Genomic DNA, 26,417 nt, shown 5'->3' on the forward strand with positions numbered 1-26,417 from the left:
AACATGAGAATACAAAAGTTCTTTACGTAAGCTAATTTATAAGTTACGTAAATCTTTTACTAATAAAAAGATTCATAAAACATTAAAAGTTCTAGTTGCCTTTTTAATTAACCAAAAAATCGGGAGGGCAACTAGGCTTCCTCCCCCGCTCTTTTTTTCTCAAAATCATTCAATCAAAATTATGAGAAAACCATTTAGCCAAAAAAAAAAAAAAAAAAAAAAAAAAAAAAAAAAAAAAAAAAAAAAAATGCAAAATTTCGTTTTGATTATTCCTCTGCGGAGAGCCAAAATCAAAACATGCATTGATTCAAAAACATTCAGAAATTAAATAAAAAAACAAGTTTTTTTTAACTGAAAGTAAGGAGCGACATTAAAACTTAAAACGAACAAAAATTACTTCGTATATGAAAGAGGCTGCTTCCTCATCAACACTCCGCTCTTTACGCTAAAGTTTTTTACTGTTTTAAAAAGAAGAATTGAGAGAAAGAGTCAAACTTTAGCGTAAAGAGCGGAAGATACATAAGCAGTAATGAAGCTGTTTGGCGAATTCTTTCATTTCTGATACATGAACGTAGTCCAGCTGTTGTTCACTTAGCGGTACATTTACAGAATGGTCAACGTGTTTATTTCACGGAAACCAACGTGCAACAAAGAGCCCTGAATCCACCGGATACAACATTAACAGCTTTTTTTCGCTTTGCAAAAATGATTCTTTTGCAAAAAAACTGCTGTATACTGAAGTGCCTTCGTATTACACGTGGAATACTAAAAATAAAGTATTTGAACGTCGAAAACAGGGTAAGTCAGTCGACGGCCAACCTACCATCTTCAAAGATACCACGATAGGAAGACTCTACACCGTTCACCCCAATCAATATGAATGCTTCTTTCTACGCCTGCTTTTGGTGAATGTACCCGGTCCGACATCCTTTGAGTATTTGAGAACTGTAAACGGTACTATACATGACACTTAGCGTAGTGCATGCCAAGCTCTGAATTTATTGGAAAATGACCAACACTGGGATAACTGCATCAAAGACGCGTGCGAAACGTGAGTCCCAAGTCAAATTCGTGCATTGTTTGGCATCATTTTAACAACTTGCTCTCCATCAGCTCCTACAGAGTTATGGGAAAAATATAAGTCAAAAATGTCCGAAGATATACTCCATCGAAAACAGTTAGAGACGTCAGATATGACTTTTGATTTTACATCAGAAATCTATAACTACACTTTAGTTATTATAGAGGATTTGTGCGTACGTATGGCAAACAAACCTCTTCAGGATTTGGGAATGCCTTCACCTAACCGTATCGCTGCTGTTTCGACATGTGTAGAATTGGATCGTGAACAAAGTTACAGTACGAGTGATCTATTGTCGTATGTACAAAATAACATTTCCAAGTTAACGTCGAAAAAAAAAGACATTTATGATACGATAATGCATTGTGCCGATAACAACGTTGGAGAAATTTTCTTTTTGGATGCGCCAGGAGGTACTGGTAAAACGTTTGTTATAAAACTGATTCTGGCATCAATTTGATCATAAATTATATAGCGTTGGCAATTGCGTCGTCCGGAATAGCCGCAACATTGCTGCCTGGTGGAAGAACTGCTCATTCCGCTTTGATATTGCCTCTGAATTTGCATTCTACAGAAACTCCCACGTGCAATATTTCCAAATCATCTGGGATGGGTAAAGTATTGCAGCAATGCAAACTTATTATTTGGGATGAGTGCACAATGGCACACAAAAAATCGCTCGAGGCTCTGGATCAATGCTTGAAAGATTTGAGAGGCAAGTCGGAACCCTTTGGCAGCACATTAATATTGCTTTCGGGAGATTTCAGGCAAACATTACCTATAATACCTAGATCAACTCCTGCAGACGAAATGAATGCTTGCCTGAAAAATTCTAATTTATGGGCACACGTAAAAATATTAAAATTAACTAAAAATATGCGTGTCCGATTGCAAAACGATGACTCTGGTCAAACATTTTCAGATCAATTGCTGGCAATTGGAAACGGAAAGCTCCCAGTAGACTCAATTTCAGGACGTATACAACTACCTGCTGATTTCTGTAATTTAGTGACGTCCAAAAATGAATTGATTGAAAAAGTATTTCCGAATATTCTAAAAAATTATAAAAAGAATAAATGGCTAAGTGAAAGAGCGATTCTCGCACCCAAAAATATAGACTTCCACAAAATCAACAATATTGTTTTGACCAAGATTCGAGACCAGGCAGTCCTTTACAAGTCAGTCGACACAGTTTTGGAACCAAATGAAGCGGTTAATTATCCATCTGAATTTTTAAATTCCATAGATCTTTCAGGGTTTCCACCACACGTGCTACAACTGAAAATAGGCGTACCAATAACACTTTTAAGAAATATCAACCCACCAAAGCTTTGCAATGGCACGCGACTTGCCGTAAAAAAAACAATGGAAAACCTAATAGAGGCCACAATCTTGACAGGGCCTTTTGAGGGTGAGGCTGTTCTTATTCCTCGCATTCCCACGATTCCAACGGATCTGCCTTTTCAATTTAAAAGATTGCAATTCCCAATTCGATTAGCATTTGCAATCAGCATTAACAAAGCTCAAGGTCAATCATTAGAAAAATGTGGTATAGATCTTAATACTGATTGTTTTTCCCATGGATAATTGTACGTTGCATGTTCGAGGGTCGGTAAATCTGACAATCTATTTATATGTAGCGACAATTTGACAGCGAAGAATGTTGTATATTCGCAAGTTTTACGCAGTTAATTTGTATTGTATCTATCTATCTATCTATCTATATAAAAACGAGTTGTGTGTATGCATAAATACCTCGCTCTTTATGCTTATGAAGAGCCCGTCCTATGCGTAATAATCTCTGTTCATTTTAAGTTTCAATGCTAATCCTTAGTTTCAATTGAAAAAAATGTTTTCATGTTTATTTTTTCGTTGTTTTTTTATAGTAATGCAAGACAATCCTGTGCATTTTAGACAAAAATTTTCGTCCCCCATGACATATTCCTCCAAGAAAAGATCCTCCCACATAGCCCCCTCCCCTCAAACCCACCCCCTAAACCAAAAAATCCCCCTGAAAATGTCTGTACACTTCCCAATAATCATTACTGTATGTAAACACTGGTCAAAGTTTGTAACTTGCAGTCCCTCCCCCAGGGATTGTGGGGGAGTAAGTCATTCCCAAAGACATAGTTATTATGGTTTTCGACTATGCGGAACAATATGGCTATCTCAAAATTTTGATTTGTTGACTTTCGGAAAAAAATGAGCGTGAGAGGGGGCCTAGGTGCCCTCCAGTTTCTTTGGTCACTTTAAAAAGGCATTAGAACTTTTCATTTCTGTTAGAGTGAGCCTTTTTGCGACATTCTAGGACCACTTGGTCGATACGATGACCCCTGAAAAAACAAAAACAAAAAACCAAACAAATAAACACGCACCCTTGATTTTTTGCCTCTTCTGGCAAAAAATACGGAATTCCACATTTTTGTAGATAGGAGCTTGACATTTTCGCTATACGGTTCTCTGATACGCCGAATGCCATGGTGTGATTTTCGTTAAGATTCTACTACTTTTAATGGATGTTTCTGCCTTTTTTCCAAAATAAGGCAAATTTTCTCACGCTCTCAGCTTTTGATCACAAAGACTAAATTTGATGAAACTTATATATTTAGAATCATCATGAAAATTTGATTCTTTTGATGCAACTATTGATATCAAAATTCCGTTTTTTAGAGTTTCGTTTACTATTGAGCCGGGTCGCTCCTTACTACGGTTCGTTAACACGAACTGTTTGATCAACTAAACAAAATCTAAGAGCTCATATGGCACTTGTGACGAGGTCAGAAGAGCCCAAGATTCAAGAGCTCGTATGACATTAGCTCTAGCAAAATTCTAAGAATCAAAAGAATGGTTTAAAAGGAAAATCAGAGGCTTAATGCCGGCAGGGATTTTAAATAAAAGCTCTGAGACACGAGGCCCTTCTAAATATCAAAATTCGTCAAGATCCGATGACCCACTCGTAAGTTAAAAATATCTCATTTTTTCTATTTTTCCTTTCCCTTTAGCTCCCCAAATGGTTGAATCGGGGAAAACGACTTTATCAAGTAAATTTGATCAGGTCCCTGACACGCCTACCAATTTTCATGGTCTTTAGCACGTCCAGAAGCACCGAACTTGCCAAAGCACATGACCCCCTAACTCTCCCAAGAGAGCAGATCCAATCAGGTTAAGCCAATCACGTATCTATATCATTTGCTTATTCTACCCACCAAGTTTCATCCCGATCTCACCACTCCAAGCGTTTTACAAGATTTCCGGCTTCCCCCTCCAATTCCCCCAATGTGACAAAATCTGGTCGGAATTTAAAATAAGGCCTCTGAGACATGACTTCCTTCTAAATTTGAAATTTCATTAAGATCCGGTCACTCGTTCGTAAGTTAAAAATACCTCAATCTTTCTAATTTTCCGAATTAACCCCCCCCCCCAAATTCCTCAAAGAGAGCAGATTGAGTCCTGTTGTGTCAATCACGTATCTAGGACTTGTGCTTATTCTTTCCACCAAGTTTCATCCCGATATCTCCACTCTAAGCGTTTTCCAAGATTTCCCGTTTTTCCCATCAACTCCCCCCAATATGGCCGGATACAGTAGGGATTTAATATAAGAGCTCTGACACATGAATTCCTTGTAAATATCAAATTTCATTAAGATCCGATCACCCATTCCTAAGTTAAAAATACCTTTTTTCAATTTTTCCTCTCCCTGCAGCCCCCCAGTTGGTTGAATCAGGGAAACGACAGTTATCAAGTCAATTTGTGCAGGTCTCTGACACGCCTACCAATTTTCATCGTCCTAGCACGTCTAGAAGCACAGAACTCGCCGAGGCACTGGAAATTCCCCCAACTCCCCCAAAGAGATCGGATCCGGTCCAGTTATGTCCATCACGTATCTAGAACTTGTGCTTATTCTTCCCATCAAGTTTCATCCCATCTCTCCACCCTAAGCTTTTTCCAAGATTTCCGGTTTCCAAAATTTCCGTTTTCCCTCCAACACCCAATGTCCCTGGATCACATTTGAATGGAAAATGGAGTTCTGGGACATAAAACCTTTCTATATATAAAGTTCCCTTAACGTTTTCCAAGATTTCCAGTTTGCCCCTCCAACTCAACCAAACGTCACCAGATCTGGTTGGGATTTAAAATAAGAGCTCCGAGACACGAGGTCCTTCTAAATATCAAATTTTATTAGGATCCAACCACCCATTCGTAAATTAAAATACCTTGTTTTTTCTGATTTTTCCGAATTACGTAATTAGGTCCCCCCCTAACTCTCCTAAAGAGCGCAGTTGCGGTCTGGTTATGTCAATCACGTATCTAGGACTTGTGCTTATTCTTCCCACCAGGTTTCATCCCGTTCTTTCCACTTTAAGCGTTTTCCAAGATTTCCAGCCCCCCCACCCCAACTCCCCCAATGACAGTGGATCCGGTCAGAATTCAAAGCAATGGATCTGATTTAAAAGGTCCTTCTAAATATCAGATTTCGTTAAGATCATATCACTCCTTCGTAAACTAAAAATATCACATTTTCCCAATTTTTTCATTAATAACCCCCCCCCCCCCGCCCAACTCCTCCTAAGAGAACGGATCCGTTCCGGTTAAGTCAACCAATTATCTAGGACTTGTACTTATTTTCCCCACCAAGTTTCATCCCGATCCCTCCACTCTAAGCGTTTTCCTAGATTTCAGATTTCCCCCTTCAATCCCCCCAATGTCATCGGATCAGGTAAAGATTTGAAATAAGAGCTCTAAGACACGATATCCTTCTAAATATCAAATTTCATTAAGATCCGATCACCTGTTCGTAAGCTAAAAATACCTCATTTTTCTAATTTTTCCGAAATAACGGTTCCCCCACTCCCTCAGATGGTCAAGTGGGAGGAACAATTATTTTTAATTTAATTTGGTCTGGTCCCTGATACACCTACTAAATTTTATCGTCCTAGCTTACCTGGAAGTGCCCAAACTAGCAAAACCGGGACAGACAGACTGACAGATTTTGCGATCGGTATATGTCACTTGGTAAATACCAAGTGTCATAAAAGCAAACAAGTTTTTTCAACAAAAGTAAAATGCAACATAAAACCTAAAACAAACAGAAATTATTACGTATATGAAGGGGGCTACCTTCTCCTCAACACCTTGCACTTTACACTTAAATTTTTTAGTAGACTACTTTTAAAAAAGCTTATAGTTCTAATTAAACAATCGTTGTAATTTAGGATTCATATTTAAAGAATTGGGACAAAATTCAAACTTTAGCGTAAAGAGTGAGGTGCTGATGAGGGGGTATCCCCCTTCATATGCACAATAATTTCTGTTCGTTTTAAGTTTTAATATAGCTCCTTACTTTCAGGTTTATTATTTGTCTCATTTGTTCTTTTTTATGTAAGTTAGTATCGCATTAAGGTTGTTGGAACTGGCTAGTATCTTATGCTGTACTAAAAATGAACAGAAATTACCACAAACAATAGCAGCACAAACGCCCCCAAATGCCTTCTAAAGACAAAATCATCAAATACGCTTTAATGATTTATTTTATTTCCAGGTGCTTCTTTTTATTTTTAACATAAAAAATAATCAAAAACGAACAGTATTACTGAAGAGAACAAGCGAAAGTAGATTGATACATTAAATTATACTAACATTTATTCCAGAACGTCTATACAATTTTGAATTTATGAACGTTATAAAACAGAAAACGTTTAAATATGTTTTGTTTTCAGCAACACGCAAATAATATTTAGGTATTTAAAGGCACAGCGGACGTTAGTTCTACTCCTGTTTGTGTTAATTTTACTATTTTTAGCTTGAATTGGGAATTTATTGTGTAGCCCTGAAAGTTTCAACTTAATACTCTCAGCGACTCTTGAGACATTGCTGATAGGCTCTTTTCACAACCTGCATACATATAGTGTGTTTTGATTTTGTTGAACATACGCCTCAATATGCCTTGAAGTTTTCCACTCAATACCCTTAGTCGTTCCTGGGATATCGTAGATGAGTCCTTTTGACAACCGTGGATAAACAAAGTGCCTTTTGCGTTAGTTCAACACTCCTCAACATTGCCGCAAAGTGTTATCCTTTTTAGAGACCCAGGATATACCATGACCCTGTTTCTCAATAACTGACCCTATGTGCAAACAATAAGAATTTTGCACAGCTTATGGCCCTTGTTCAGGAGCCCATGTCGTCCCCAAAGGCACAGCTAATGCACTTTTCTACTATTTATGGGGAAATAGCTATTTAAAAATTGTGATTTAATGTCTTTGTGGGGATGTCAGCAAAATAAGGCAAGGAGGGGGGAAGGCCTTCAAATCACGTTCGCCACTTGTATAGGACACTAGAACTTTCAGTTTCCAATCGAACGAGCCTTATCTGAAGTTTCAATGGCCACTCCTGCCATGAGAAGTGGTCTAGAAAAAAATTGCATTGGAATTACATCTAGTTTCACTTAGGAAGCGCTATTGCGTCTTCTATGATATACGCATAAAGCTTTCCAAATTGGAGAAATCCCCCTAAGCTAGATAAAACAAAAATATGTGTCAAAAACGCGTGGGATTTATAATTAACATACATTAGGTGGTTGTGTATTATCAATCACTCTTCGGGGAAAAGAAAATCAATAGCAGCATTAATTGTTTACGTTACAAAAAATAAATATTCTATTTGGCAGGGCTTGTGTGAGAGAATGAGAAAAAGCAGACTGAAATGAAAGAGTTCATAATCTTCATTGACAACCATAAGGGAAAAGCGAAATATTCAGAAAAGTCATAGAGGCTACACATCCTCTGAGCATTAAGATCCTCAAGTTCCCAATTTTAATCAGAGTAAAAACTGTCCCTGTTCATAAAGTTGAAAAAACTTCTAAATATCCATCTTTCTCTGAGGGAAAATCCATTTCAAAAGCATGGAAAATTGCAACTATTTGAGAAGTTTAATATTTGCTGTTAAAATACAATTTAATTTTTTTTTTTAATCGAAGAGTAAAATCTTCAGAGTTTCCAAGACCCATATCAAGATTCGTTTCAAATCATCGGCGATAAAAACGAAAGGCATTGAAAAAAAAAGAAATTAAATTTTGCAAACTTACTTTTTCTCTGTCGAATTATTTCATAGCCTAATTTAAAAGAGTGAATTTTGCAAATCTTTGGTAATATACAAATAAGAAAAAATTAGTTCAAACATTATTGTGGATAATAGGTAGAGCACCGTTGCACAACAAAATGCACCAAAAAAAACACTGAAATTCAATTTTTTTTATAAAGTTCAAGCACATTTTCTCAAAATAATAAACAATTAAAATCAGTATTCTTTTAACCAATGATAATTTTGAGGTGATGACAATTTTGGTACCAAATGACAATATTTTAAAACATGTCCACGTGTCACTTTTTTTTGTAGATGATGACAATTTTTTACACCAAGAAACACTATTTTCAGAGATCTCAACGCGTTACTTATTTTTGGGTGGCACACATTTTAGTAATGGGCTTCATTATACTTTTTGACTGATGACACCAAGAGACTAGATAATGTAAGACTAGGGTATCTCCCTGCGTCACTTCTTTATATGTAAGAACGATCTCTAGCACCAAATAACTAGTTTAATTGCAACTGAACCACCGTGTAACTGAACCCCTGCAACTGAACCGTCGTACAACTGAACACCAGTGCAACTGAACCCCCGTGTAATTGAACTTAAAGTATTTATTTTTATAGCTTATTTAAATCTTTTTTTTATATTTTAGAGGGTTGAATTATCAGAGCAGGGAAAGACAATGTTTAACATTGGGGCTGTGGGGGTGATGTCTACCCCAAAGACATACCTATTACACATATCAAAGTTTTTGAAAAAAACAAATATCTTAAAATTTGACTTGACATCATAAAGTCGGATAGGATAGCAGAAAAAGAACAGAGAGGGAGGCTGATCGGTCTCCAGTAGCTTTCGGCCTTTAAAAGGACATAAGAACTTTCAACTTTCAATCGAATGGTCCCCCTCCCAAGTTTCTAAAATACCCCTTACAGGTTAAAATGGACAGGAAGAAGTTTTTGGCACTTTTCTAGCCCTTTTTTGGGCTGCATTTTGGGGGGAAGCAACATTTTTTATTTATTTTTTTTCTGCATTGGGGTAACCCTAGCCTAAAGTTTCATGTAAGTTTCAGGCTAATTGAAAAAGTTAGGCTCTTTTTTGAGCCCCATTTGTTACAGGAAAGATCAATTCCAAAGCGACTAATCCTTTGAATAGCTTTCAGTATATTCTTCCCGTTGGCACAATGACATACGGCAGTAAGTTTCAAGTTGACCAGGAAACATCTTTGTGGCTTATTTTGTGGCCCACAGCAAAATTTTGGACGATATTTTTGACCAAGAAAATAATCCAATAAAGCACACCATCGGACTCCAAAGGTTAGACATGCCTCTCCGTCATTTTCCACTATAAAAAATTTATGTAAATCATTGACAATGCGCATAATTTACTGTCTTTATCCCGGAGGCTCTGGGGGTTATGTCATCGTCAAATGCAAATTCATGGATATTTTCAACTTTTCCAAAAAAATGGACAATTCGAAATATTGATAATATAAAAGGACCTGATATCAAAATAGGTTCCCAGAAAGGGACTGGTTGTTCTCCAATCACTTTTGACTTTTGAGAAAGGAACTACAACTATCAATTTCCGATTGATGAAGCATCTCTGAAGTTTCTGGGAGAGCGAATGGAGGAGGGGGCTGTTAAGAAGGGGTAGTCCCCTTCCTATACAGAAATAATTCTGCTCGTTTTAGGGTTTAAGGTTAGCCAACTCTTTACTTTTATGATAAAGGTGCAGACCCGAAATATTCTCAGGAATCAGGAGAGATTAGGTATCAATTTCTACACCCCCCTCCTCATAACTATCCCTATATTTATTTGAATGGTCAGTGAGACTTATGATCTTTTCGCATGAAAATGCAGTTTGAAATAACACCATCAGATTCAGCGTATCAGATAACCCTACAGTAGAAGTTTCAAGCGCCTATCTGAAAAAAGTGAGATTTTGTATTTTCTGCCAGGAGAAAGATGACAGATGCGTGTTTATTTGTTTTTTTTTTGTTTTGTTTTTCCCATGGGTTATCGTATCGACCCAATGATCCAAGAATATCTTTAGAAGGCTCATTCAAACGGAAATTCTTAGTTCTAGAGTCCTTTTTAAGTGACCAAAAATTGGAGGGCAACTAGGCCCACTCTCATGCCCCTTTTTTCTCAAGATCGTCCAATAAAAATTTTGAAGTACCTATTTTGTTTGTCATAGTTGAATGGCTAATAACTATAACTTTTGGGATATCATGACCCTCCCACGGTGCCTAGGGATAGGTCCTTAAGTTATAAAATTTACCTAGTGTTTACGTTTAGTTTTTGTTATTGGGATGTATTCATACATTTTTCGAGGGGGATTAGAACTTTCTGCCAGCGGAATCTACTCGGGGATAATTTTTCATGGGAAGGGAAATTTCCCTAGGGGTGAATTTTTCAGGGAAAATTTTACACTGGGGGAGTTTGTCAAAATACCTATACGAAATTCTTCTTATGTCTTCCTTTCTCTTTTCTGACACAATTTTACACGTGAAGATCTTAAGGGTAAGTGTCCGGGGTAAATTTTCACCAGGATGGAATTGGCTAGAGAATATATCCTTGTGGAAGAGGGATTTTTCTGTGCAGGAGTATCCAAATTTCCTGGTATTATTTAGAAAATGATCAGAAATAAAATAAAAAACAAGTTTTTCCCCCTGAAAGTGAGGAGCAGCCTTAACACTTAAAACGAGCAGAAATTAATAAGTATATGAGGGGGTCACTCTTCCAAAATACCTCGCTCTTTACACTATAGTTTGAATTCTGTCCCAATCCTTTAAGGATAACTTCTGAAAATACTATGTTCGTTTAATTAGAACAATAAGAAGCTTTAGCAGTAGAAAACTTTAGCGTAAAGAGAGAGATGTTGTGGAGGAGTAACCCCCCCATATACGAAATAATTTCTGTTCGTTTCCAATTTTAATGTTGCTCCTTACTTTCAGTTGAAAAAACTTGTGTTTCATTTAATATGAAACAAGAAGCAAATTAGTTTAATTAACTAAAGCTTTAACATAAATGACAGAAACAATTTTCAGTAATAAGAAAGGACATGTTACCCGGCAGCACCTTTATTCAGACTTTCTCTAAGTCCCCGCCGCCTAAACAATGACTTGCCGCCCCTCCTTCACAATAGGTGATGTACCATTATACGCTTTTCAACGTTCTTTTTTATTTGTCTTAATTTCTCTTGAACCGTTCAATTTTACATCTAAGGAGAATATTCCAGAGAATTTTTTCCGGGAGGATTTCCGCGAGAGGGAGGGGAATTCCAATGGGGTAGTTTTCCAGGGAAACAAGCCAGACCCAGCAATGAAATTCTGCAAATGAAGTTATATAGGACAGACCATCTAAAATCCTGAGACTCGACTTCCCAAAGCTTCTATCCAGTGGCACCCAGTCAGATACAGTCTAAGATGAAGGCCGAAGATTCTCCTTATAAACAACAATTCCAATTTTTAAGCATCTCTGCAGCCAGAGTGGAAAGATGTGTGGGCTACGGCACACCAGAACAAAGACTGGCCACTCTTGTTAGATGCTCTAGGTACCTCTGGAGAAACAGCAGGATCTAATGTAAGGTAAGTCATATTGAAAATAAATTTACAAACCTATTCAAAATCTACAACACTCAAAAGACATCCTTCCTTCTGAGGAAAATTCCCAAATTATATGTTTCAAGACTTCCTGAATAATTACAAACGCCCTCCCAAAGTGCTCTTCCAAAGGTAAACCCTGTATTATCTATGATTGACCATAAAGAGGAATAAACAGGCTGAAATGAAGAGGTTCTTACTTCTCTCCGAAAACTAAAGGAGGAAGCTAACACTTAAAAAAAGTGCTAAGAACAAGACATCGCCTCAGGATATCCTAAGTGCTACTTTTATTCAGGGCAGCACTTTCTTACATTATAATCTCATAAACAATTTCCAATGTCCTTTTTCCTCTAAGGGAAAATCTCGTTCAAAAGTTAGGAAATACCAATAAATTGAAGAAAAAAAGGACTTATTCTGGAAAGAGATTTTCAAATTGACCTCAAGATGCAAAATATCCAAATTATCACCGTTACAAGTTCCCAATACTTATCCTAAATCTTTAGCGTTAAAGGATACGTCGCATATTTCTCTCTGAATACAAATCTTTTCTTTTGTTCACGAATTTCAGAATCTAATTTAAGAGATACTATTTTTATAGGAAAAGTCCTCTGGCTTTTTAAATGATATAAATAAAAAAATACAATAAATATAAACGTATAGCGAACAAATTGATAAAATAATAAAAAATAAACAAAAATAACAGTACATTTAGGGAGTAGCCATCAGTAACTATAATATTATATTATATATAATTGATTATGAGTATTGACCTATCTTTAGGTCCCGTGACACCAAACCCATTACTACTTTCTTCCTTTAATGACGGAGAAGTTTAACGGCGACCCCCTCAGGACAGGACGCAGGTGCATGTTACGTAATTTGGGTTGAGGGCGACGTAATGCCTGACTTAGTAGATTTATTGGGAATGACACAATTTTGCGTGATGAGCTAGCCTTCAGTGGCTCGTGGGGAAGCCCCGTTTGCAACCGAGAAGGGCACACACGTAGGTGTTACGTAATGGCAGTGCACACAAGGCGTTACGTAGTGGTAGTGCATACACTGGTGTTTTGTAATGGCGTTGTATAAATGAGTGTTACCAAATAGAGGCACACACGTGAGATTTCACGTAATGGCAGCACACAAGTGGGTGTTAAGTAATAACAATGCACGCATGGGATGTAACGCAATCTTCCACGTGGGTGTTACGTAATGATAGGGCAGACATGCGGGTGTTAGGTAATAAAGGCACACACGTGAGATGCTATATAATGACAGCACAGACTTGGGATGTTACGTAATGACAGTACGAACATCGGTATCACATAAAACTTTACGAGTCTTTCTTTTTCAGAATTTCTTTTTCTTTCAAGGTGTTTTTTTTTTCAGGAAGACTTTATATTCTAATGATTTTTGTCCCGATTAAATTCGAAAGAGCCATTTTCACCAAATGGGAACAGCACCTAGACAGCTGGAACAGCAATCTATTTCTAATATTATGATTCAAGAGATATATTCGACGAATAACCGATTCCACACGCGGAGAATTCCCATGTCCTTCTTACTAGAATGATTAAACTATTAATTACATTTTTCCTATCACTGCAATAATTGAGATGCTGAGGGAAAAATCAATATATCTTATCAAGTCTGAAGCGTGTAAGCCAGCTTAGAACCGGCCAGCAAGTCCCCGGGACCTCCAGTTTTGTTTAAGGATTTGCGCAAATCCTGGCCAATCTGGGTCAAAACATGGTTTTCAGCACTTGGCGATGCTCTTCTATCAACAAGAGTCAAAATCAAATCCTGCACAGACAGTCCCAAGCATATTACCTCCAACCAAGAATTAGAAACTCACTTTTTGATGCTTAAGGCATACTCTTCCTCCACCCTACACAAAGAACCACCAACCCTTCTCTATAATAACTGAAGCTGTATTATATACAACTGTAGAGAATGTTTTTCTTAATTAATATTTTCTGTTTTTTAAACTTAAACCGAATCATCTACTCATACGAAGCGTTAAATTAAACGTCTATGCTGCCATTTATTTTGTAGGACTACTCGCACCTTTAGAAACCAATTTACCACCGTACGGCATTACTGCCTCTGAAATAGGAGGGTAAATATGCCTATAGCTTTTTTAGTGATTATAAATCTATTGACCATTTCAGAATATTCACACAAGAGTTTTGTTCCTTCTTTTGGCTAGAATTGTTGTTTTGAACCATTAAATGACTGAAAACGCCGCTTTGCTGTGGGACAGTCTTCTTAGCTAAAATGAGTGCCCATGTCGTTATTTGTAGGACTACCTGCACCCTTAGAAACCGATTCGCCACCGTACATAATTACTGCCTCTGAAAGAGGAGGCTCAACACACGTATAGTTTTTTCAGTAATTCGAAATCAATTGGATAACTCAGAAATTTCACGCAATAGCTTTTTAGAATTCTTTTGGCAAGAATTATTATTTTGCACCACGAAATAGCTGAAAAAACTTTGCTGTGGGACAGTCTTTCTGGCTAAAATGAATGTCTATGTTAACCATTATTTTGTAAGACCACCGCCTGCACCTTTAGAGACCAATGAGAAACCGTAAGGCATTACTGCCCCTGAAACAGGAGGCTCAATACGCGTATAGTTTTCTCGGTAATTGTAAATCAATTGACTATCTCAGAAATTTCAGACAATGTTTTTGGCATTCTTTTGGCTAGAATCGTTGTTTTGCACCTCAAAATGCTCGAAAACACTGCTTTACCGTAGGACAGTCTTTTTGACCAAAATAAATCAATATGTTAACTATTTATTTTGTAGGACTACCTGAACCTTTAGAAACGAATGCGCCACCGCATAGTATTACTACCCCTCTGGCACCCTTCATCATTCCTAAGACATTTTTCTATATATATTTTATTTAATGAAGTGACATCCAATTCCACTTCTCCCACTTCTGACCCTGGTTATATCGGTTCCACCTTCCATTCTGCTGATTTCAGCCCGACTCAACCGATTCCAGTTCCCATTATGCCCGCTCTAGTCACAGCTCTAAATCTGGTCCCGTTTGCGACAGTTCGGGATTTTTACTTCTACTCTCGATACCACAATTCTAATTTCGTGAATTCCTCTCCAAGTTCCATCGATTCTAAGATTTTGTAGGCGGCTGCAAACATGATAATCTATGGCTGTCAAATATCACCCCTCTAGCACACATTATTACGCCTAAGGATTTTTCAACTTGTCCCCCTCAAAAACAATTTTATAAACTGTAAAATGTCCAGTTTTTATTTGAACTTGTTGTGAGCTGATTTTTAAACAAATACCAAGTTGATACAATACGGAGTCCCTGTTCAGAGAAATATTATTATTTATTTTGAGACTAATTTCGATTGATTCCCAAACCACCTGTTTTATCCCCAAATCATTACTGATGAGTGAGAATTTTTCAAAAAGTATCATGTGAAAGGGATTAATAAATATATGCAAACCTAAAGTAAAATCGAAGATGTTGTTGGAATTATTTGAAATTAATGCCTTGTCTCTGTCTTTTTTATGCTGTTGTAGCCGTTTTTCTAGATTCTGATGGGTCCTGCCAACATGGTAATGCCTTGTCTCTTTGGCGAGTAACTGTGGTCTTATCTTTATCGGAATTTAAGAAATTAATGATTTTAAATTATGAGTAAAAATTACATAAATATTTTTTTTTGTCCAAATATTTTTTATTTTTGTTGTGATTTTTGGGATATACGGAAGAGAGACAATATTTGGGGGCTTATCAGTACCCTTGTATTGTGAAATATCTTTTTCGATTTTAAAAAACGTCTTTTTTGTCTACGTTTAATTATCTTTTTGACAAAAGAAATGGACCATAAAGAATATCTCTGATAAAGTTTATTTCTGCATTTATATACTGTTTGGAGAAAATGTTCAGGGCACGATCAATGAGGGAAGTTACAACTGCTTTTTTAACTTGTGGGGGGTGATTTGAATTGAATTGAAGATATCTATTGTTTTCTGTTGGTTTTCAATAGATAGTAAAATTGAGTCTATTAGAATTACGAATAGTTAACGAATCTAGAAACGGTAGTTTGTTTGCAATTTCAATTTCTAGGGTGACCTCCAAATTTCGGTTATGTGTTCAGATGATCTAAGAAGCCCTGAAGTTCAGCTTCCCCATAATTTTAAAGTGAAATTACGTCATCCATGATGACGGATGACGAATGACCATAATATGGGTGACGTTATTTCAAATTCATTTTTCTGCTTACGAAACTGATTTTTTTCATAGAGCTTCTTGCGTGTTTATTTGTGTTCCTGGAACTTATTGCGTGCCTATTTTCGTTCGTGAAAGTCATTGCATTTTGATTTTTCTCTTTGTGAAACTTCTACATTGATTTTTCTCCTTCTGAAACTGATTTTGTTCATAGAACTTGAGGCGTGCTGATTTTTGTTTGTGAAACATGTTGCATGTTCATTATTCTCGTCGTAGAACTTTTAAATTGATTTTTCACCTCATGAAACTTTTTTTTGTTCATGGAACTTCTTGCGTGCTAATTTTGTCCGTGAAACTTCTTGCATGTTGATTTTTTTTTATTTGTGTAACTTGTAAATTAAATTTTCTCCTTATGAAACTAATTTTGTTGATGGAACTTGCTGCGTGCTGATTTTGTTCACAAAACTTGTTGCATGTGGATTTTTTTTTGTGAAACTTGTACATTGAATTTTTCTCCTCGTGAAACTAATTCTGTTCATGGAGCTTGTTGTAAGTCAATTTTTGTTCCCGGAACTTTTTCCATTCTGATTTTTGTTCGCAAAACTTGTTGCATGTTTATTTTTCTCTTCGTGAAACTTGTCCATTGATTTTTCTTATTGTTATTTTGTTCATGGAACTTGTCGCGTGCGGATTTGCAGGCTTGTACGTAGAGCTTGTTGCAGGCTGATTTTTGTTCGTGAAACTTGGTGCATGTTGATTTTCCATTGTTAAAACTTGTAAATTGATTTTTTTACTCGAAAAATTGATTTGGTTCGTGGATTTCCTTGCGTGATGATTTTTGTTCCTGGAACTTGTTGCATTTTGATTTTTGTTCGTGAAACTTGTTGCATGTCGATTTTTCGCTTCGTAAACTCGTAGATTGATTTTTCTCCCCGTGAAACTGATTTTGTTCCTGAAACTTGTTGCGTTCTGATTTCTTGTTCGTAGAACCTGCTGTGTCCTAAATTTTTGTTCATGAAACTTGTTGCATATTGATTTTTCTCTTCGTGAAAATTATACATAGATATGTTCTCATTGTGAAACTGTTTTTCTTGATGAAACTGATTGCATGCTGATTTTGTTCATAGAACTTTCTGCGTGCAAATCTTTGTTCGTGAAACTTGTTACATGTTGATTTTTCTGTTTATGAAACTTGTACATTGATTTTTCTCATTGCGGAACTGATTTTTATTCATGGAATTTGTTACATGTTTTTTCTTATTCATGGCATTTGCTGCATCCTAACTTTTGTTCGTGAAAATTGTTGCATATTTATTTTTCTTTTCGTAAAACTTGGTGCATATTGATTTTTCTCTTCGTAAAACATGTGCATTGATTTTTCTACTAGTGAAGTTGAGTTTGTTCATGGAACATGTAGTAGCTTAGTTGAAGCGCTTCATCTAACGTAACTTAACCCAACCTACCATGTGTAGGTTAGGTCTAAGTTCCTCCTCGCTTGGTACATTTCATCAAACCTAACCTACTAAAAGTTCCATGAACAAAATCAGTTTCACGAGGAGAAAAATCAACTTACATGATACATGAAGAAAAAAATCAATGTAGAAATTTCACAAAAAGAAAAATCACAATGCAACAAATTTCTCGAACAAAAATTAGCGCGCAACAAGTTTCATCGGGCAAAAATCAGCACTCGAAAAGTTCCATGAGCAAAATCAGTTTCACGATGCAAAAACTCAATGTGCAAGTTTCATGAAGAGAAAAATCACCAAACAACAAGCTTCGCAGACAAAATCAAAATGCAACCAACTCCAAGACCAAAAATCAGAACATAACAAGTTCCGTAAACGCAATCAGTAACAAGAGGATATAAAATTAGTCTACAAGTTTCACAAAGAGAAAAAAATCAAGAAGTTTCACGAACAAAAATCAGCACGCAACAAGTTCCATGAAGAAAATCAACAAACAACAAGTTCCATGAACAAAAAAGTTTCATGAGGTGGAAAATCAATGTAAAGGTTTTTACAAAGAGAACAAGAGTTAAGAGCTAATATTACAGTTGTGACGATGCCGGAAGAACCAAGAGCTCATACGGTATGAGCTATAGCAAAATTTTAAGAATCAATAGATTGATTTAAAAGGAAAAATTAGAGGCTTAATGCCGGTCGACATTTAAAATAAGAGCTTTGAGACACGAGGTTTTTCTAAATATCAAAACTCATTAAGATCCGATCACCCACTCGTAAGTTATAAATGCTTCATTTTTCTAATTTTTCCTCTTCCTTCAGCCCCTCAGATGGTCCAATCGGGAAAAATGACTTCATCAAGTCAATTTGTGCAGGTCCCTGACACGCCTACCAATTTTCATCGTCCTAGTAGTCTATAAATACAAAACAAGCCAAAGCACTGAACCCCCTCCTAACTCCCCCAAAGAGACCGGGTACAGTCAGGTTTCGTCAATTATGTATCTATGACATTTGTTAATTCTACCCACCAGGTTCGTCGCGATCTCTCAACTCTAAGCGTTTTCCAAGATATCCGGTTCCCCTCCAACTTTCCCCAATATCCCCAGATCTGGTCAGGATTTAAAAAAGAGCTCTGAGACATGAGTTTTTTCTAAATATAAATTTCATTAAGATTCGGTCACCCGTTCGTAAGTTAAATATACCTCATTGTTAATTTTAATTATTCCGAAATGTTAATTTTTCCGAATTAACACCCCCCTAAACTTCCCCAAAGAGAACGGATCCATTTCAGTTATGTCAATCACGTATCTAAAACTTGTTTTTATTCTTCTCATCAAGTTTCATCTCGATCTCTCCACTCTAAGCGTTTTCCAAGATTTTCGGTTTCCAAGATATCTCACTCCCCATCCAACCCCCTATATCCCCAGATTCGATGTAAAAATAGAAAATCTGAGACATAAAATCATTCTATATATCAAGTTTTATTAAGATCCGATCGCCCATTCGTAACATAAAGATACCACAATTTTCACGTTTTCTATGATTTTCGGTTTCCCCCTCCAACTCCCCAATTTCATCAGATCTGGTCGGAATTTAGAAGAAGAGCTCTGAAGCTCAAGATCCATTACATATCAAATTTCACTAAGATCTGATCACCCGTTTGTAAGTTAAAAATATCTCATTTTTTCCAATTTTGCAAATTACCTCGCCCCCACCCCCACCTCACCCAAAGAGAGCAAATCCCCTTCGGTTATGTCAGCCACGTATCTTGGACTTGTGCTTTTTCTTCCCACCAAGTTTCATCCTGATCTCTCCACTCTAAGTCATTTCCAAGATTTCCAGTTCCCCCCGCCCCAACTCCCCCCAATGACACTGGATCCGATTGAGATTTAGAAAAAAATGATCTGACTTACGAGATTCTTCTAAATATGAAATTTTATTAAGATCTGATCACTCTTTCGTAAATTAAAAATACCTCATTTTTTCTAATTTTTCACAATTAGCCCTCCCCACCAACTCCCCCAAAGAGAGCGAATCCCCTCCGGTTACGTCAATAATTTATCTAGAATTTTAGATTATTTTCCCACCAAGTTTCATCCCAATCCCTCCATTCTAAGCATTTTCCCAGATTTTAGGTTTCCTCTAACACCTCCCCCCAATGTCACCGGATCCGGTCGGGATTTGAAATGAGCGTTTGGAGACAAGATATCCTCCTAAATATCAAATTTCTTTAAGATCAAATCACCCGTTCGCAAGTTAGAAATACCTCATTTTTTCTCATTTTTCGAATTAAACGTCCCCCACTCCCCCCCCTGATGGTCGTACCGCAAAAACGACAATTTCTATTCTAATATGGTCTGGTCCCTGATAAGTCTGCCCAATTTCATCGTCCTAGCTTTTCTCGAAGTGTCTAAACTAGCGAAACCGGGACAGACAGACAGACAGACTGACCGAAAGACCGACAGAATTTTCGATCGTTATATGTCACTTGGTTAATACTAAGTGCCATAAAAATGAATATGCAACATGTTTCACGAGCAAAAATAAGCACGAAACAGGTTCCACAAAAAATTATCAACACGTAACATGTTCCATGAGCAACACCAGTTTTAAGAAAAAAAAAAAACAATATACAAGTTTCACAAAGGGAAAGATGAAAATGCAACAGGTCTTACGGACAAAAATCAGCACGCAACAAGTTCAACGAGCACAATTCAGCACGCAACAGGTTCCATGAAACAAAATCAGTTTCAGGAGGAGGAAATCAATGTACAAGTTTCAGAAAGAGAAAAATCAGCAAGCAACAACTTCAAATAAAAACAATGGTCAGTTTTTGGTTTATTAATTTATTTTGAGCGAGAAAGCTTGAAAAGCCCTTAGGCGTGGTAATGTGTGCCAGAGGAATATCATTTTCCCACCACACATTAACCAAGAAGGAAGCCAAGTACAAAATCTTGGAATCGAAGGAACTTGGACCGGAATTGCTGGGATCGAAATTGTGGAATCGGAGGGTAGAAGTGGGAAGTCCAGAATTAGTGCAACCGGAGCTAGATTTGGAGTTGGATTCGGAGGGGGCATAGAGGGAACGGGTATCGGTTGAACTGGGGTTTAAGCCAGCGGAATCGAAGGGGGAACCGTTGTAACCGGGAACACTAGCGGAGAAGGCAGAATTGGATATTACTTTATTGAAAAAAATTATCTAAGAATGTCTTAGAAATGATGAGGGATGCCAGAGGGGCAGCAATATTGTACTGTGGCTGCGAAGACTGCCCATCTGCAGAGCGGGGTTTTCAGTCATTTCGTGGTTCAAAACAACAATTCCAGCCAAAAGAAGGTTAAAAAGCTATTGTGCGAAAACTTTGAGATGGTCAATTGATTTAGAATCACTGAAAAATAATAAGCATTTTGAGCCTCCTGTTTCAGAGGCAGTAATACCGTACAGTGGAAACGGGTTGCTAAAAATAAACAGAAATATAGACATTTACTTGAACGCTTCATATGAGTAGAAGATTCGGTTGAAGCTTGAAAAAATTGTGTGCATGTAAATATAATAGAGCTTCAGCTATTATGGAGTAGAGTCGGTGGTTCATTGTGAGTGAGTGAACTTACAGCATACAATAAGAATGGTGAGTGAAGTATAGTGAGTGAGTATTCCTTCAGTCTTCGAAGTGAAAGCACCTCCTTTTGGGCTTATTGAATTTTAAAACTCGCTCTGGAATTGATTCACTGCCATGAACCAGCAATTATAGAAGTTTCACAATAAGTGAAATAGTAAACTTCAACATATTAGTGGAAGTGCTAAGCATGCTGTGGGCGACAAAAACTTGAGCATTTTCCGGCGAAAGGAGGGCGCAAAAAAGTGTGATTTATTGACATTTGAATATTTGTCCAACCTGAAAAACAGTAATCGTGCAAAAATAACACGGGTTGCTGGAAACGGGGGGGGGGGTGTAACAAATATATCCCCCTTGCAAGTAAGTTTATGTTTTTGGTTATTTATTAGGGGTTCGAGATGACGGAAGTTCTTATAGCATCGATTAAGACAGTATTCGAAAAGTTACAAGCAATGGATTTGAGGCTGGATAGCCTGAAAGAGACTCAGAATTCAGCAAATGCAAGATTTTGTCAAATGATTTAAAAGTTGAAATGACTGTAATAAATCGGAAATATCTGACATAAAAACTAGAGTCCAAAACACAGAGATACTAAGTACACACTGGGGACTCCCCTATATGAATTCTCGAGAAGGAAGTTCGAAAGAAGAATTTAGTAATTTAAGGGCTGCAGGACAGCAAAGCCAATATTTCTTTCAAAAAAGAGTTAGCGCATTATCTTGAAAGAATGGTTCCCCAAAGTTGTATCCGGCCTCACGAATTGCAGGATGTTTTCAGATTGCCATCAAATTGGGACCACGTCCTATACTTATTCGGTTTTCGGATCCGTATCAAAGAGACGTTGTTTTGCGTAACGGGAGAGTTTTTGGACAGGAAGAACTGTTTGTAACTCCAGATTATTCACTGGAAGAACGAGAGATTAGAAACAAATTAAAACCGATATATCAAGAAATATGCACCAAGAACCTGAAACCTAAGTTGAAGTGAATGAAGTTACTTGTTAATGAATCCACTTACCAGTACGATAGAGAAATTGACACCCTACGGGCATATAATCGACGTACTCAAGTTGAAGCCACAAACAATCCAGCGGAGAGAACGAGCTCCCAAACTCGCAGGAAAAGAACGAGCAGTTTTCGGTGTCAATCAGGAGACGCAAGAATAAGATCCTCGTCAATGGAGATTGGTGTGTCAGAATTTCGATAAGCTCTTGGGAGGAAGGGCGGAGATAACATCAATCAGAACTCTTATAAATGAGATCTAAGCCTCAAAACTGGTGTAGAACAAGAGCCGAGGAATAGAGCAAGAATTGAAAATGATAGAAAAAGCGGTAAAAACTAGGAACTCGCGGGCCATGGGAAACAATTTTAACATTTTTTTTTGGTCATTGGAATATTCAAGGTCTCACAATTGAAAAGCTGGAAAGAATTAAACAAACGAACTACTTTGACGTTTGGGGCATTGTAGAGACGTGGAAAAGTGTGAATATTGAGAGATATGAAAAGATTAAGGCAAGTAGAAAAAATTAGAAACAGTAGAACTTACGGGGGCCTATCTGTGTTCGCGAAAGGAAGAACGTTTGCTTCAGTTAAAAGGCTACCTAGTAAATCGGAGAACGTTGTGTGGATTATGCTTCGTTTAAAGTGATCAGTGTTGCATATTATGTGAAGTTCCGTATGTCTACTACATCAGTATAGCTCATATTTAAACGAATATACTTGGAAACTTCTGTCTGAGGAGGTTGCATCTCTAAGTTTCAAGTAACTATGCATGGGATTTATATTGATGGGAGATTATAATAGGTATATAGCCCATTGTTTAGATCACATGAGACACTTGTGATGGTTTTTATTTTGCAGATCCTCCAATACAAAAAGAAGAGAGTTTTGAGAAATTAAGGGGAAGGCATACTAAGGACAAGAGAAGGAGAAAGAACACTTGGGGAAGTAAGCTTTTGAATTTTTGGTGGGAGTATGGTTTGCCCATGGTTAATGGGAGGGTAGGAAAGGATAAGGGGATATGAAAGTTTACATGTTTATCAGGTTTGAACCCAAGTTTATTGATTATATTATAGTATATAGTTGTTTTTTTTCGCGTTTTGCGGATTTTGAGGTTCTGGAAATAATTGGCTCCGTCCATTTGCCATTGCTGTCAGAAATCAGAGTGGAAAATCGCCGACGGAAAAACAAGGTTATAGAAAAGGTTTCAGAAAACTTCATACTAGATTAAAAAAAAATATAAAAATAGAGAGAATAGTAGATATTTATGATGAAGATTTTTTTAAGGTTAATGTAGGAAACGAAAATTTAGAGAAGGAGATGGAGAAAATTATTGAGTTAGTTATAGCAGGCAAAGTAAGTGAAGCGGAACACGATTTAGAAGAATCGCTGAGGCAGATATGCGAACTACGGAAAGAGAAGAAATCGACGAAAACATTTTTTGATTACGAGTGTGAGGGTCTTCGACTCATTGTACAGCGGTATAAAAAGATAATAAGAGAGAAAAAAAATACGAAGCAGCAAAAAAAAGAAGAACTTATTAAACGATTCAGGGAAAAAGATACACATCAATTCTGGAAAGCTGTACATAGGTCGCTGAAGGGAGAGGCCTACAGCACATGTTCTTTCGAACCTGAATAATGGGAACAGTACCTCAAGACACAATCAGTAAACGGAAACCGATTGGAAGAAGATCTCTGAAACATTTTACCAGAAATTATTCCTTTTAAACCCCTGACAGAAGGAGATACGAAATCGATAGCATCAATTTCGGAACAGGAGATATGGGAAAAAGCTACAGGTAAGACAGAATTCCACTACGAGTAGGTAAAAAGGCAAAAGAAGTATGCATGCCAGTTTTAACTGTCGTTTTTAGCCACACATTTTTATTGTGTAGCTGTCAAACAGAATGGACAGCATTTATAGCTGTACCATTATATAAAAAGGGAAACAACAAAGAATTCTCGAGTTACTGACTGATTCAGATTTCTCCCATAGTTAGTAATATATTTCTGGGAAATTAATAGAGGAGCAGGAAGGGTTTAAGAAAGGAGGGGGTGCAATAGAGTAGGTTTTTATTTTACATAGTATAGTTAAATAAGGAATCATGAAAAGAGGGGGAATGAGTTACGTAGCGTTCCTGGATGTAAGATAGGCTTTTGATAATGTTATGAGAGTTATACTAGTTAAGCGACTATTGGAGATGGAACTGCTTCTAAGTTTTGCTAGATTAATCGTGGGAATATATAATTCAGTAGGCCTAGTTGTTAGAATACTAGGTAAGGTATCCGGGAGAGTTTTGACGCAAAGAGGTTTAAAAAAGGGATGCCCACTGTCACCGATTTAGTTCAACGTGTACATTAGAGATATAGTAGATTTCTTCAAGAAGAAAAGCGCTCCGGAAGTACTGATAAGTGTTTCAAAAGTACACATTCTTTTGTTTGCTTTTGATATCGCTCTAATAGCACAATCGGCAAAAGACATGCAAACATATTAAACATTATGGAGGAATATTTGGATAAGAAAGGATTATAATTAAATAAGAAGAAAACGGTAATTGTAGTTCTTAGGAAAGGTGGAAAATTAAGGAAATATGATGAATTTAGATATAAAGGTGATTTTATAGAGATTAAAAAAGAATTCGTGTATTTAGGGGGTTAAGATTTTTTTTTTGGAATGGTAAGTATACACAGGAGGTTAAACATAGAGTACAAAAAGGATATATGTGCATGAACTTAATTTTAAAAAGTGATGTTGGAAAGATTAGGGATTAAGCAATGCATAAATATTTATTTAGGACTAAACTCCTTCCATTTATGCATTACGGATGTGAGCTGTGGGGTTTTAGAGAAAGTGAAAAGTTGGATGGAATACAAAGGAATTATTTAAAGAGAGTTATTTAGGTCCAAATATCTACTCATAATGTTGTAAAGGAGGGGGATTTGGGAAAGAAACGATAGGTTGTTAATAAGAATGGTGAAGTTTTGGATAGAAATTTTGAAAAATAAAAATAGGCTAGTTAAAGAATCGTATTCTGATTTTTTAGAGGATAAGATAGAGGTAGGGTGGTTGCAAGAAATTAAGAAAATTTTAAATGAATTAGGATATTCATATTTTTGGAATGAAGGTAAGGGATCGAATTTGGATACAGTAGTTGATAAGGTAAAAAAAAGGTTACAAGATCAAGGAATACAGCAATGGCAGGCTCGGAGTCTTTATAGTAAGGTGAAGGACACGCGGAGGGAGAGAAGTTTATATTAAGCTGGGATTGAAAGGGGAAGAAATAAAATGGATTTTAAGTTTGAGGGGAGGGCCAATTAATATTGGGGAAAGAGAGAGAAAATTTAGGGGCTATAGTGCTAACCAATTGTCTTGCCCGATGTGTGGGGAAGATGATGAAGATATTTTTCATGTTTGGGGAATTGAAAGGAATTGGCAGATCTGAGAAACGGTTGTTTTTCCTTAGGGTTGACCGATAGAAGGTGGGTGGAAGAAATTAAAGGATCACGAATTAAAATGACATGAAGGAATATGGCTAAGTATATAGAAAGATATATCTCTTTATAAATAATTTCTTGAAGATTCATATAATAGTTTTTTCTTTTTAATTTATTTATGTTTTTTTAGTGGTTTTGTTATGTTAATGTTCTGTTTTGTTTGTTGTTGGACCGATGGCCTCTTTTTGGAAACCTATAGATAAATACTATACAATACGTAGTGAGTGAAAACGTCGCCAAATAAACACATCCCGTAAGGATCTCCAATCAATCAAAGGAATCTCAGAACGGACTCTAGGCCAATCATAAGGACCTTCAAATCAATCAAAATTTAGCTCATTTTTACATCCAACTAATTTAAGTCATTGACTTCAAGGGAAGAAGGAGAGGTATATCTTACTATTAATTATTTATTCATAATTAATTATTATTACGGTAGTTAGTTTATATTGAAGTTGCAAGTATCAATACCTTGAATCAGTTTATACTAATAATAAAATCATTAGTAAGACCTATAATAGTAGTAAAATGAATATAATAAAAATTAAAACTAACCTCTTCAAACTCGCAACGTCCTGAAACTTCAATGATAATTCTTCCACTTCTGATTGGATGACAACATTCGGAAATAGATCCTTTTCCTCCACCCATTCGCTTTCCTTGACCCTGTAAGAATTATCAATTTAAAAAGTAGCAAATTTCAACAATATTTAAACTACCGAGGCCACTGAAACACAAACTTTGATTATGTAAATTGGCTACTTTAATTTAATTATTTATTTAAAATTACTTCAAAAAAAAGTTAAGAAGGGGTAGCTGCCTTGTGAATCCAAGGACTGTTAATACTTTGTATTTTCGCGGACGGAG

The 26,417-nt window shown here is 36.7% G+C and overlaps 1 protein-coding gene across 1 annotated transcript in view; it reads right to left on the reverse strand.

Moving 5' to 3' along the window:
* Positions 1 to 26,417, reverse strand: part of LOC136026181 (large ribosomal subunit protein uL16m-like) — a 235,760-nt gene that overhangs the window by 91,619 nt on the left and 117,724 nt on the right. The window contains exon 4 of the mRNA XM_065702503.1: positions 26,106 to 26,216. Within this exon, the coding sequence (XP_065558575.1) occupies positions 26,106 to 26,216 (111 nt within the window). The remainder of the gene's footprint in view (positions 1 to 26,105; positions 26,217 to 26,417) is intronic.

Source organism: Artemia franciscana, chromosome 4 (genome assembly GCF_032884065.1).
Source record: "Artemia franciscana chromosome 4, ASM3288406v1, whole genome shotgun sequence".
NCBI lineage: Eukaryota > Metazoa > Arthropoda > Branchiopoda > Anostraca > Artemiidae > Artemia > Artemia franciscana.